Here is an 11,489-nt window from a genome sequence, read left to right as displayed (position 1 = left end):
TATGGAGGGCCACCACTAATTTTTGACAGAGTCCTTTTTTTAGCTTAACCTGACGCAATGTAGACACTTAGCAAATTAAGGTAAACTTAGACTTAGAGAACATAAATATAGAAATGAGGTTAAGATATATACAATCTTTAATAAGTAATAGTAAAACAGATATTACGATATTAAAATTAAGTAATTGTAGAATAAATAAAAGAGATCTAAAAGATCTTTTTCCTAATTGAATAGTTTGTTTACGTCATGTATATGTGATACTAGCTATTAACTAAGCGGATATGAACTAAAGATATATCTAATTTGCCCTACTACATAGGTGTTCAATAGGTATTTGAATGAAAGTCCTTCTTTTTCATCGTCGTCTGCAATTTTCATTTTTAATTTAATATTGAATTGGATGAGTTTAAATCACGAAAAAGAACAAAGAATTCAAAGAACGATTCGGAAAAAATAAAGAAATATAAAAACAAAGTTTGGACAAATTTGATAAGAACTAAAAAACAGATATAGAGGTATTTTTCCACAAATATTAGTATTTAACTTATGGTTTCTCAGTTATTTTGACTGGATAAATTTGATCCATCGAATGACTAAGTCAAAATTCATTGTTTGATTGTATCATTAACTATTTTTTTTTGTGAGAGGAATTTCTCATGAATCCACTGATTTTTGCCGCTTCCCTTATTGTTGCTGGATTGGCCGTTGGACTTGCTTCTATTGGACCTGGAGTTGGTCAAGGTACTGCTGCGGGACAGGCTGTAGAAGGGATCACGAGACAACTCGAAGCAGAGGGAAAAATACGAGGTACTTCATTGCTTAGTCTCGCTTTTATGGAAGCTTTAACAATTTATGGACTTGTTGTGGCATTAGCACTTTTATGTAGCTAGCGGAAAAATAATATCAAAACTACTTAAACATTTCGAAGTTCAGCTATATTCTGTTTCATATGTTGAAATTTTTTTAAAACTTAAAAAATTATACACAACCAACTTACTTGAATAATGCGTGATTTATTGAAGAAATCAGCAGAGTGTAAGTCCGACGACCACACTAAATGATCACTATCTGAAAAGAAAGAAGCGCTAATGATATATATTCAACTCATTGAGAACTAATTATATGATCAATAAATATTGCTCAGTACGAATATAGTGACAAATGACAATGTTAAATTAAAAAAAAAATAAGAAACCAATCTTGACGCAGATAAACGAACGGAACATGAATATACAATTATTGGGCTATTAAATAATTGGAAAGATTTACGTCACAATAAGACGTGATTATTTTGTAAAGAAATAAGCACTGCAAGACGAATGAGCAGACTAAAAGTCACTATCTGAAAACAAAATAATAACACAAATAAGCACTCATGATTTCTTGAGGAAGAAAAAATAAAAACACTCATGATTTAGTTTTCATTATTTTATCGTCAAATTTATACCAATTACAAACCGTTTAAGGTATTGTTATTGTCAATCAAGAACTTAGCTAAGAATGATTGGTTGTATATTCTAAAACACTATGAACGATTTCTTGGCAGTAAATTATATTATAATAAGACTACGAAATTTTTGGATGAAAAGCTACTTTATATTCATATAAGGGAGTTATTTTATTTTGTTGTAAAATTTATATCAATTAAACAAATCATTTATCCTATTATTATTTTAAAAAAATTATGTTTAGAATTCAATATTTACGACTCGAATTCCTGTTCCTAATATTAATATTTATTCAAATTTCATGAAGTTTATAATAGTTTATGAGTTAATTTACTAAACTCTTAAAGATTGCATGCAATTTTTTCAAAAGATTTTTATTACATATATTCTGTCTCAAGTCATACATATCTATGAATCAAGTTTCATATTAACTGAATATATTCATTGCTCCATGTATGAACATGTCTATTCACATCATTTCTTGACTAAGTCCAATGTAATAGATAATAAAATCTATGCTTAATATTTTCTTACCTTAGTGTAGAGAAATCTCGCTAAAGGATGATTTATGTGTGCGAAAATAATAATATGACCACCTCCTCAATAAAATATAACACCGTAGAACAGAATGGAAGTCTCCTGAGCAAAAACCATTAGAAAATATGTATTATTAGTATTTGATTAGAATATTGTATTATTCCAATAAAATAAAAATTTTAAAATAGCAAAAAAGTAATAGGTTGTACATAGTCCAACTTTGAAAGATGGTAATGCGTTGTAAGTGGATAGCAGTTGCAGTTTTTTTTTTTCCCCTTTATTATGAAAAAAAGATATTGACAATAGCTAAGCTTCAAGAACGGTAAATAAGAGGGTTTTTTTTATTTTTTTTAATTTTTTTTTTTAATAATGAAGGAAAGATATTGACAACAAAAAAGCTTTAAGAAGCAAGGCAATAAGATTTTTTTTTGTTTTTTTTTTTGTAATGAAGGAAATATATTAAAAATAGCAAAGTTTTAACAACCAGGGAATAAATGTTTTTTGTTAAAAAAAAACGATATAAGATATGCTGAAAATAACAACGGCTTATGAAGCAAAGAAGGATTTTTATTTTTATTTTTTTTTACTGATGTTGAGAGGTTACCGATGTAAAGGTTTTTTGTTGCTTTTCTCAGAATGAGTTTTTTTTTTTTTTTTTTTTTGTTCAGGGTGCGTGTGGTTGTATAAGCAGCAATAATAGGAAGACGATTTATAGTAGTAGTAGCAGAGAGTGAGTCATCAACAATTAAAAAAGAATATTATAACAGTAAAAGGATATACAAACACGTACACAAATGTGCATGCAATTAAATAAGGTTAAACAGAAGCATCATAGCAGATAAATTTGAATTCATTGAAATTTGAGTCCTCTATAAATATCTATAGTCAAGTTGTAAAAAGTGCGAGTTGAAATTTGAGTCCTCTATAAATATCTATAGTCAAGTTGTAAAAAGTGTGAGTTACAACACATGTAAACTTCACCACATGTTACTATATAAGATAAAGATAACAATTTTAACCAACTTTAATTTTAGAATTGGACATTTCTTTGTTTCGTAGTAAGTGAACAACCGCCTTATTATTTATTGAGTAGTTATATACATTTGTTCTTTTATCTATTTCTGTTGAGTCCTCTATAAATATCTATAGTCAAGTTGTAAAAAGTGTGAGTTACAACACACGTAAACTTCACCACATGCTGCTATATAAGGTAAAGATAACAATTTTAAATAACTTTAATTTTAGAATTGAACATGATTTTGTTTTGAAGTAAGTAAACAACCGTCTTATTATTTTTGTAGTAGCTATATACAATTTGTTCCTTTATCTATCTCTGCTTTAAATAATATAGATAATTATTATTTATAAAACATTAGACTAGACAAAATTTACTATTCATGCGAACTCTCTTTTCTTTTAGAGTAGACATAGAATTTAGAATGTGTTAAATTTTGCTTTATTATTGATTTTGGTGAAATGTAGAATTGGTAATAATATTAATGTAAATTTCCTAAACGATTGTGTGTGTGTGTGTGTGTTTTTTTTTTTTTTGTAAGCCCTTCTCTTACAATTTCGTTACGTAATTTACCAAATTGTCCCCCGAAAATATTATAATGTCAATTTTCTCATCTCATGTATTGAACCCATCTATGAGCAAGGCTTCCTCTAACGAAGGGTTTAGCCATTTTTCTTTGCAAACGGAAAGCTACGATGATTCGATTCGCTTTGAAGGTCTCAAGAAACGTCACGAGTCACTCTCGGACCGCCAAGCTCGGACCCAGCGTGTGGAGACCGCTCCCCCGCCTCACCCACTCATCAGCCGCGAACCCCGTCGCTCTCCAAATGATCAACTACGCGCTCTCTCACGCCAGGTCCAACAAAACAGGTCTCTCAATCAAACCCCATTCTCGTTCCATTGGAAATTCCCATTTTTATGTTTGTTTTTTTTTATTGGGGTTTCTCTGTATGAATTTCGTAGACGATTCGTACGGACAGAGTCTGATTGTGCTCGAGCAGTGTCTCGAGACGCATTCAAGTGAAGACTCAAGGGCGTTGGTTTTCATGGCGATGTCCACATTGTCCTCTGAAAGGTTCTGTCTTTTTCGTTTCCTAATTAGCATAACCTTTCCGCTCTTCCATTTTGTTTCCGTGAAAAATATGAATGTGTTTGTCAGGGGTAACTTTGATGAGGCTTTAGAAAAGCTCAAGGTAATTCAAGGTTTGAAATTTTCTTCGGTTGGGGTTAAAGGTAATTATATGTTCAAGTCTTAGTTTGATGGAGTTATTTATTTATTTTACTGTGTTTGGTTTCGTTGTGTGTTTTATGCTGAAGAATGTAAATCGTTCTTCTTTTCTTTTTTGAAGTTGCTGCAATGGAAGCTCTTGTTGGGCTCTACTTAGAGTTAGGGAAGGTAAACTATCCCTTGAGATTTCTGTTTGAGCTTTATATATGAAATCATTTTGTGGTTTGGATTCATGGAGATGATTCTCCTTATATAGGATGATACTTCGTCAGTCCTCGCAGATAAATGCATAGAAATGCTTCAAGAAAGTGAGTCCGAATTTTCTGGCGATGGTGGCGATGCATTACATGCTCGTGCCAAAGCCATAAAAGGTCTTGTTGAGCTTGTTCTTGGCAATGTTCAGTCCGGTACACCTTCAAACCATAGAACTCGTTCTCTTGCTCTCTCTTGTTCTCATGTTTTGCCAATTTGTGATGCTGCTGTGTTATAATCAAGTATCTGTGTTTTTCAACAGCCGAGTCTATCTTCCAACTACCCAGGGATATCAAAGAATTAGTTGGTGAGGTTCATTTTCTTTTCTCGTAAAAATTTGAAGAAAACATGTGGATGCAAATTTTAGACCTTGTTTACGAAGGCACTGATCAAATTGTGGTGCTGACACGGCTCGGATTCACACAAGCACATAAAGCCTCTTTCTTTTGCTATTCAATCATCACTAAGACCCCTATTCCAATATGGATATCACGGAAGACTCTTCTTTTGCCGGTTAATATTTAGGTGGTGTTGCCCTATCATATGGAGAGTTTTTGCATGTCACGCAAAAGTTTTCATTGGCAAAGGAATTGTACCAGAGTATCATTCAACAACTATCTGAGATGGAAGATCTAAACAACTCGTGCGCATTGGGGGCTTGTAATATGTCGCCGGAGGAGGTTCTGTTGGCAGCCACGTGTGCGTTGGGTCAGATCGAGGCTCAGTTTGGGTAACCTTTTATTTTCATAATGACCTCAATATTTTCCGGCTGATTGTTCCGATCATGTTCGCTTACTCCTCAAGACTCGCCCTTTCAGGAACTTTGGTGAAGCCGAGGTGATGTTGACTAGGGCTTTGACCAAAACGGAGGAACATTTTGGTGAGAGTTTTTTTTGTTTTTTTTGCTAGTCATATCAGCCTGCTATGAATATATGCAGGTTTACCACGTAATTTGAATCTTTTTTCATGGTTGTGTTGTGTCACAAAGGTTCTCATCATCCCAAGGTTGGAGTTGTCTTGACGTGCATAGCTCACATGCTGAGACAGAAGTCAATGCAAGAGCGCTCAAGTTCTCTTTTAATTCAGGAGGTTAGAGTTCATGTCTGATAGACTTGTTCTATTTCTCTATATTAAAAAAAAACCCCTCTGATTAAAAAAAGAAAAACCAATAAAAAGTGACTTTAGGTTATGTTTGGACGATTTTTTTACGGTAAGTGAAAATTAGAAGGAAAATGAAGATTTGAAGAAAAATGCGAGGGAAAATCCATTTCTCTATTGCGTTTGGAATTCCAGGAAAATTTGTGGGAAATAGAAAGGAGAGAGTGAGAAGAGCGAGACATGGCTGGGCCCCACTATTAGTTGTACGTTTTCCCTCATAATTTATGTCCCTCAAATTTCCCCAATCCAAACAATTCAAGGAAAATACAACGAGCTCTCATTGGGTTTCCATCCTATTTTCTAGGTTCCAAACATACTCTTACTGTGTTAAGCATCTGGATTCATGTGTTTTGTGAATCATCTTCAAAAACAGAACAAAAAATAGGAAAATTACTTCTTATCTTTCTAGGACCCTAAGCCCTTTGCCCTGATCCCACAACATTTTGAGAATTTGAAGCATTGGCAATTGCAAGGTGCGTACCTTTAAAGGGGCTAATGGCCTGACCACTAGACCAACAACTCTTATTGTCAAACTATCTTAAATGTGGACTGATCAGCCTATCAGGATAGAATCCAGTATATTAGTATATTTACATTGCTTGGATATGTCCGTTTAATGTCACACGTCTTAATGTTGTTTCATGCAAGTTTTTTTCTGCTGGAATTTCTTTTCGCCTATGTATTATGTTTTTCCTCTAAAAAAATGCTCTTACAGGGACTATATAGGAAGGCGATTGAGTTGCTGAAAGCCCCGCCACTGGAAACTGCTGGTAATGATCAATAAGTATTCCCTCGTCGGCTTTGGATTGATTGGTTTATTCATGTTTTTTTTTTTTTTTTTTTTTAACTTCCATGATGTTATGTTTTTTTATTCGTTCGTGCAGGTGAAGCAGCTAAGGTCGGAAGAAATGATATAATAGCTCTTGCTAGAGGTAATGTTTCTCTTCTTCAAGCAGACTGATTTTATTAAAAATACCACTACGAATTGTTACAAATAGATCACTTCATATATGGATTTGTGAGCAAGATGGTCGGATTGCATGGCATGTCATTTTACTGAATACAATTTCTATCCTCTAGCTTTGCAAGTGCTGCAATTTGTTATATAAAAAGTTGTCTTTGCAACACATACTGAACCTCAGATCTGGTTAAGATTGTTGCAAATCTAATTCCTTGCCTTAATACTCCTTACTACATATAATCTTACCCTTGACAATTAATTAATTATATTTGTGCCTATAGAATTTGTTGTGTTTTATTGGGATAAATGGATTTCTAACCCCCGTGTTCACGTTATTTGTTTGGGTAATAATGCAGGTGGGTATGCAGAAGCGCTGTGTGTCCAGCAGAACAGAAAGGAGGAAGGCGAGAGAATGATGAGATGGGCAGAGGCTGCGTGGACAAACCGTCGTCTCTCATTGGCCGAGGCTTTAGATATATCCGAACCGCCTTCCAAAACCCTAATCATCGACACTCGAATAAGCCGTGCACTCTAGTTTCCCTTTTGTATCATCTTTTTTTTAATCACTGTTTGGAAATGTTCTGTATAAATAAACTAAACACCGCAAACGATCACATTCAACTTCGTGGTTGGTTTTCGGAAGTGGTTCTGCACAGACTTGAACAGTAATATGATATAACTCAAGAAATGTACTGAATAGAGAATATGCACATTCTTGCTATGAATGTGCATTGTTGATGCCATACAAAACTGCAATCTGATTTGGAACACAATCTTCACGAAGCGTCGCATTCCTCACAAAGGAATGTCGAGACCTTTCCCAATCTCCAAACCTATCATCTGCAGTATTCCCTTGCCCACTATCTGAAAACACTCGGCGCACATATTTCCCTTGTCACCATAATATCCCAAGCAATGAACAGTGCATGTATTCATTTTGACGGAAATATTGAATTAGAGAAGTAAACTAAAAACTGACCAGCTCCACAATGAAAGTCCCAATAAGTCCAATCATGCATGCTCTAGAATTCCATGTCTCAGCCACCTTGGTGAACCCAAGAAAAGCAGGCTTAAACTTCGGCTCTGCTTTTGGAACCACCACCTGTGTATTATTATTATTATGTATTCCACACCACACGTACTCATCTGCTCATCACCCCTTTAGAAGTACACACAACACAAAAGAACACATTTCTTACTCCGGAAGGAAGCTTGGCCGCTTGAACCCTGAAGGAGACTCCAGTACTCTTGGAGTTTGAGAATGAGGAATTGCGTTTAGGTAAAATGAGTTTTCCGCTACGATCATTTAGAACTTTAGCTGGTAATAACAGAGAAGATACAGTTGAAGTTGCCATAGTTTGCTGTTGGTCAGAGTTCAAGCGGAACTAAGACGTATCGGGTTTTGTTGGATTTTGGTACTTTTTCCTACAGATCTTATCTCCACATATTTTTGAGGCTCAAGACGAGCCATGTATGAAGCTTTTCCTACACATCATACTTTTAATATGATTTCATATGTATATAGAAGTGTCTTTGGTGGGTCCATACTCCATAATACTAAGTTTTTTTCAATTTCAATTTTTATGTGTAGATTTGATGAATGAGCTATCAGCTATGCATAGTTACGAATTATCTTAAAATAAAATAGAAAGCTCTATATTAATGATATACACTAGTACATGGAAAAATAGTTTCAACTAGTTGCAATTTTGATAATTTAGATCAAAATAGTAGAAACTATGTTTTTTGACACTCTTACTAGTAATTGTAGACATCAAAGTACACAGTTATCATAAACTGTAGATTAACAAGTCTACAATTAACAACAATTCTAGATATATAAGTCTACAGTTACTAATAAAAATGTCCAAAAACATAATTACTACTATTTTTGTTCAAAGTATCAAAATTGTTAGTAGTTAAGTCCATTTCCCATTACAGGGTTGTCAATTTCATTTGGGCGTGAGAGTTGCTAACTCAATATTACATTTTAAACATAATTGCTACCATCAGGGCCAGTCCACGACCTACCAAAGCTTTAAGCGAAAATAAATATTAGAATTTCAACATCTCCATATTTGCTCACTTATTATTATTTTTCTTTACCTTTTTGTCATAAGAAAGTTAATCAAGAACTCATCTTTTAGAGTTAATCAATTCATCTTCCCTTTTAATAAAGAAATAAAGACACACATTTTTTTTAGACTAATTACTGATAATAGTAATTTAAAATTTAAAGGTCAAATAATTGTTTAAAAAATATAACTTAATTTTTGTATGCAAATTGTTTCAAGCTTTCAAGACAATTGATTTTCTATTTTGTTTTCAACAAATTTGAGTTGAAGGAGGAGTTATGTTTACATCAATAATTAAAATATCGATACCGATGTCTGTACCGAAGTTCTGATTTTACTGATATATCGAGTATCGATGGATATATCGACGGATATCTTATCACAATTTTAATACCAACTACCGATGATATATCGATTATCGACGGATATATCGACAAAAATTCTATAACAAATAAATATTATTTATAATTTTATATATCATTTAATGATACATATAATAATTATATTTTAAATAGATATATATATATATATATATATATATACAAAATATCTATATATTTATATTTATATATATATATATATATATCTATTGATAATTATCTCTAAATTTTTCCTCCATATAATTACCAAATAGCCCAATTATGTTTTGTTTTGGACGTAAGCCCATCCTTACTAGGTCATTTTGTCCTATTTAGTACACTACTACGAGTACTAAGTACTAACTATAACATGCTGTAATTAGTTTTTTTTTTAAAATGTTTAATACTCTGAAAAGAAAAAGGCAGAATAAAAATGAAAATAAATATATAAAAAAGAAAAGTGGACATGACACATGCATGAGAAATGACAAATCATTTAAAATTATTAATATATTATACAAACCCTCTCTCTTTCTTCTATCTTCACTCCCGAGTTCTTATTCTTCTCAAATACCTGGCAAAAATTAAAACCCTAAAAAAACTACTACTCATTTACCAGCGATTTCATCGGAGACGCCTTATGTGACCGAGATTAACGATGGCGTTTTTTTGAGCGACCATTAGCTACGGTTTGTGAATATTTTTTTTCCGGTGAACTCGTCCAAAAATATCGCCGATATTTAGGCCGTTATAAGCTTTTTTTTATACCGAGCTTACTCGTTTTTTGGTATATCGACTTGATATCGACGGTTATCATCGATATTTAAAACATTGGTTTACATAGGAAAAAAAATATGAAAAGTGACATTTGTTGATGAGAAGTGACTTTTGTTGATTCGATTTTATTTAATAGAAACGAATATTAGCTATTTGTAGATAAAAATTGCAATAATTGAATAAGAATATAAATGATTTTATTGAATATCCGATCTCAATTACAAATGCAGAGCTCAACAATTTGAAATGAATGACGAGCTCGTAAGTATAATGAAGAGAAAGAGAATGTGTAAAAAATGAGAATAATCCAAAAAAAAGGTCCCTGAGTCTTCTCTGGAAGAGAGAATTTATACTGCGACGAGGTGCGATATCTCCGGAGACACATGTTGAAAGAGAGTTGAGGTCGTCGGACTTTTTGGTGCGAATCAAATATTTGAAAATATTTGCTTTTGCATGCGTTCCATGTGTCTCATCTTAAAAGTGACACGATTCCGAAGTCGAATCGTTTAGACGCGTCAGTTGAGATTTGTTGCACGAATTGAGGAGATAAAGTCCGATTTGATGGTTAATGATGAAATTTTTTTGAAAATTAGATTTTAACCGCCCTTTATATAGAGATATCAATGGTCACATCCACCCACTTGTTATATTTACTGCGCGAGCGACATTTCTAGGTAATTTATGTCACTTTCCTATTTTGCTAATTTCGTTTTCGTCTTTTATCTATTGCAAGGATTCGTGACTTCGCTCGAATATTCCTTGAGTTTGCTCGCTGCTTTTAAGAATATATTGTCAATTCATTTTTTTACCGTCTTTTTTTACTTGAGCTCGTCTAGAAGCAAAGCCTAGAAACTATTCAGAAATAGAACAAAACACAGGGTCTTCTTCTAGGGGGATCTTCTTTTGCCTTCTTTAGTTAGTTCCGACGACCTAGGATCCTTCCATAGTAAATACCAAATTCTCTATGAGATTCATTTACTTACTCCGCCTCCAAGTGCCACTGCAGATACGATAATAGACAACTATTGCTGCGTGTACACAATATTTTTTGAGAAGTATGGGCTTAAGTTTTCGGTTCATCCACTCATGTTAGAATACCTTAGGGTTCTTAAGGTGCCACCCCTCAAATGTGCCCGAACTTTGTTCGTATGGTGTATGGGCTTAATTACGCTTTCTATAAAGACGGGGTCGAACTCACGACGATGGCTTTACTCAGGCTTTGTATAGTCAAGGCTGACTCGAAACATGAACCGTCGGGTTTCTACCTGTCAAGTTCTTCAAACAAAGGGATGATCGAGAAAATCTCCGAAAAAGATACCGTCTGGGGCATGAGGTACGTCTGGTTTGATGTCAATGAGCATTCATTGGGTGCTCATGCTAGTTCATTTTCGTTGACCTGGGCCAGTGCCTTAGGTATTGGTTGATTATTTTATGTTGAGCTTGCATAAAGATATATAGTCTATCTGACTTTTTCTTTTTCTTTTTTAAAGAAAGCTCGAGCTCCCAGAGGGAACGAGGAATTCTTCAACAAGCTTGCTAAACTTAGGAAATGCCAAGTCGACTGGGCTTCTTTTGGTCTCGTAAGGTTCATCGCGACAAGACTTTGGCCGGCTCTCCTCCTCCCCGACATCGAAGAAGAAGAAGTGGGTGAGCTTGACCTCGTGACATGACATGTCCTT

At 33.8% G+C, this 11,489-nt stretch overlaps 2 protein-coding genes across 2 annotated transcripts; one reads left to right on the top strand and one right to left on the bottom strand.

Moving 5' to 3' along the window:
* The first annotated feature begins 3,630 nt into the window (after positions 1–3,630).
* On the top strand, positions 3,631–7,519 carry NDP1 (Tetratricopeptide repeat (TPR)-like superfamily protein). The gene is made up of 12 exons (XM_089603535.1): positions 3,631–3,870; positions 3,964–4,075; positions 4,160–4,233; positions 4,350–4,396; positions 4,485–4,635; positions 4,743–4,787; positions 5,006–5,210; positions 5,299–5,360; positions 5,469–5,569; positions 6,354–6,408; positions 6,523–6,570; positions 6,956–7,519. Exons 1-12 carry the CDS (start codon positions 3,696–3,698, stop codon positions 7,132–7,134), a joined length of 1,254 nt encoding a protein of 417 aa, XP_089459661.1. The 5' UTR covers positions 3,631–3,695; the 3' UTR covers positions 7,135–7,519.
* Positions 7,169–8,104, bottom strand: OHP (one helix protein). Its single transcript, XM_089603547.1, has 3 exons — positions 7,799–8,104; positions 7,579–7,701; positions 7,169–7,463 (listed from the first exon to the last, which is right to left on the bottom strand). The coding sequence occupies exons 1-3, from the start codon at positions 7,952–7,954 to the stop codon at positions 7,395–7,397; spliced, it is 348 nt and encodes a 115-aa protein (XP_089459673.1). The 5' UTR covers positions 7,955–8,104; the 3' UTR covers positions 7,169–7,394.
* Positions 8,105–11,489: the final 3,385 nt, after the last annotated feature.

This window comes from Urtica dioica, chromosome 2 (assembly GCF_054948205.1).
Source record: "Urtica dioica subsp. dioica isolate 48M chromosome 2, U.dioica_male_clone48M_v1_H2, whole genome shotgun sequence".
Classification (NCBI taxonomy): domain Eukaryota; kingdom Viridiplantae; phylum Streptophyta; class Magnoliopsida; order Rosales; family Urticaceae; genus Urtica; species Urtica dioica.
The sequence above is the reverse complement of the archived record's forward strand: the minus strand, read 5'-3'. Positions and strand labels throughout refer to the sequence as shown.

Coding starts and splice junctions, on each gene's coding strand:
- NDP1 (XM_089603535.1), top strand. CDS start 3,696: ATGATTCGATTCGCTTTGAAGGTCTCAAGAAACGTCACGAGTCACTCT. Junction 4,788..5,005: donor GGATATCAAAGAATTAGTTG/GTGAGGTTCATT, acceptor GTTAATATTTAG/GTGGTGTTGCCCTATCATAT. Junction 5,361..5,468: donor CAAAACGGAGGAACATTTTG/GTGAGAGTTTTT, acceptor TGTGTCACAAAG/GTTCTCATCATCCCAAGGTT.
- OHP (XM_089603547.1), bottom strand. CDS start 7,954: ATGGCAACTTCAACTGTATCTTCTCTGTTATTACCAGCTAAAGTTCTA. Junction 7,702..7,798: donor CGGCCAAGCTTCCTTCCGGA/GTAAGAAATGTG, acceptor AATAATACACAG/GTGGTGGTTCCAAAAGCAGA. Junction 7,464..7,578: donor GGACTTTCATTGTGGAGCTG/GTCAGTTTTTAG, acceptor GAGTGTTTTCAG/ATAGTGGGCAAGGGAATACT.